The sequence below is a fragment of the Fibroporia radiculosa genome (genome assembly GCF_000313525.1).
Source record: "Fibroporia radiculosa TFFH 294 genomic supercontigs, scaffold99758, whole genome shotgun sequence".
Classification (NCBI taxonomy): Eukaryota; Fungi; Basidiomycota; class Agaricomycetes; order Polyporales; family Fibroporiaceae; genus Fibroporia; species Fibroporia radiculosa.
This window is the reverse complement of record NW_012133161.1, coordinates 1-1,031: the sequence shown is the minus strand read 5'-3', so window position 1 is coordinate 1,031 and position 1,031 is coordinate 1. Positions and strand designations below refer to the sequence as shown.

Genomic DNA, 1,031 nt, shown 5'->3' with positions numbered 1-1,031 from the left:
TCCTTATTTGGAAACAACAATGCACAGGAAGAACTACCTCTGACCATCCCCAGAACTAATCAAGAACCAGGAGGAGTTTGAAGTTGAAGGTATCATTGATTCCAAGAAAGTTGGCAAGTGAAGACTGTACTGAGTACGATGGAAAGGATACCCGGCATCGGATGACTCCTGGTTGCCGAAAGCCGAACGTTCACATGCCAAAGACGCTTTGGCAGACTTTCTGCAACCAAACAAAGAATGACTCCTTATAAGAACCATTCATCTCAATCTCCCCCAATGGCATCCACAACCTTACTCCTCGCCCTCCTGCTCACCAGCTGGTTCCTCATTGCCATCCTCATCCTCATCCTCACCCTCACCATCTTCTTCCTCAAGGAGACCTATACCATCCGCCTCCAAGTTGACTGGATCCCCACTCCCGTCACCACCCCCATCACCAAACAAGCCCTCAACTGGGCAAATAATGGAGCACAAGTAACGTCCCCAGTTGAGTTAACACCTACCCCCTTTACTGACCTCCTCAGTGGTGAACCAAGTCACCCCCTTTGCCACCATCACCCTCACCATCATCGACGAGCATCACCACCTCCTCCTCCTAGCCCTTCTGGGCTTCTTCCTCACCACCCTCCTCTCCATCCTCGCCCTCGCCCTCATCGTCCCCCTCACCCTTCATCTCACCATCTGGCATCTAGAGAGGGAACACCAGTGGGCGTTCAACATCGCCGCCACTGCCCAACGCCCCCTCCCACATACAACTACCACCCTCCCCGTCATTGCTGCCAACCGCGACAGCAACAATCCCACTCAAGTATACTTTGAGTACATAAGGGAGCATCAAGATTAGTTTCTGGGGTCTTACTTTGTCTGTAGTACTTGGTTCCTCTTGTATTCTGTGTTTAGTCTTTTCAAGAAAACTCCTTTCCTGTGCTTTCTCCATGCCTGTTGAGTGTAACACCCGTGCCAGAAACAACAATGAGACTCCTTGTTAAGGGACCTAACGACTGAGGATCAGGAGTTCAACTGGTTAACTG

The 1,031-nt window shown here is 50.6% G+C and overlaps 1 protein-coding gene across 1 annotated transcript; it reads left to right on the top strand.

Moving 5' to 3' along the window:
• Positions 1–276: 276 nt before the first annotated feature.
• FIBRA_09616 (uncharacterized protein) lies at positions 277–844 on the top strand (the record flags this gene model as incomplete). The annotated part of the gene is made up of 2 exons (XM_012321899.1): positions 277–526; positions 600–844. The coding sequence occupies 2 exons, from the start codon at positions 277–279 to the stop codon at positions 842–844; spliced, it is 495 nt and encodes a 164-aa protein (XP_012177289.1).
• Between the last annotated feature and the right edge of the window lie 187 nt (positions 845–1,031).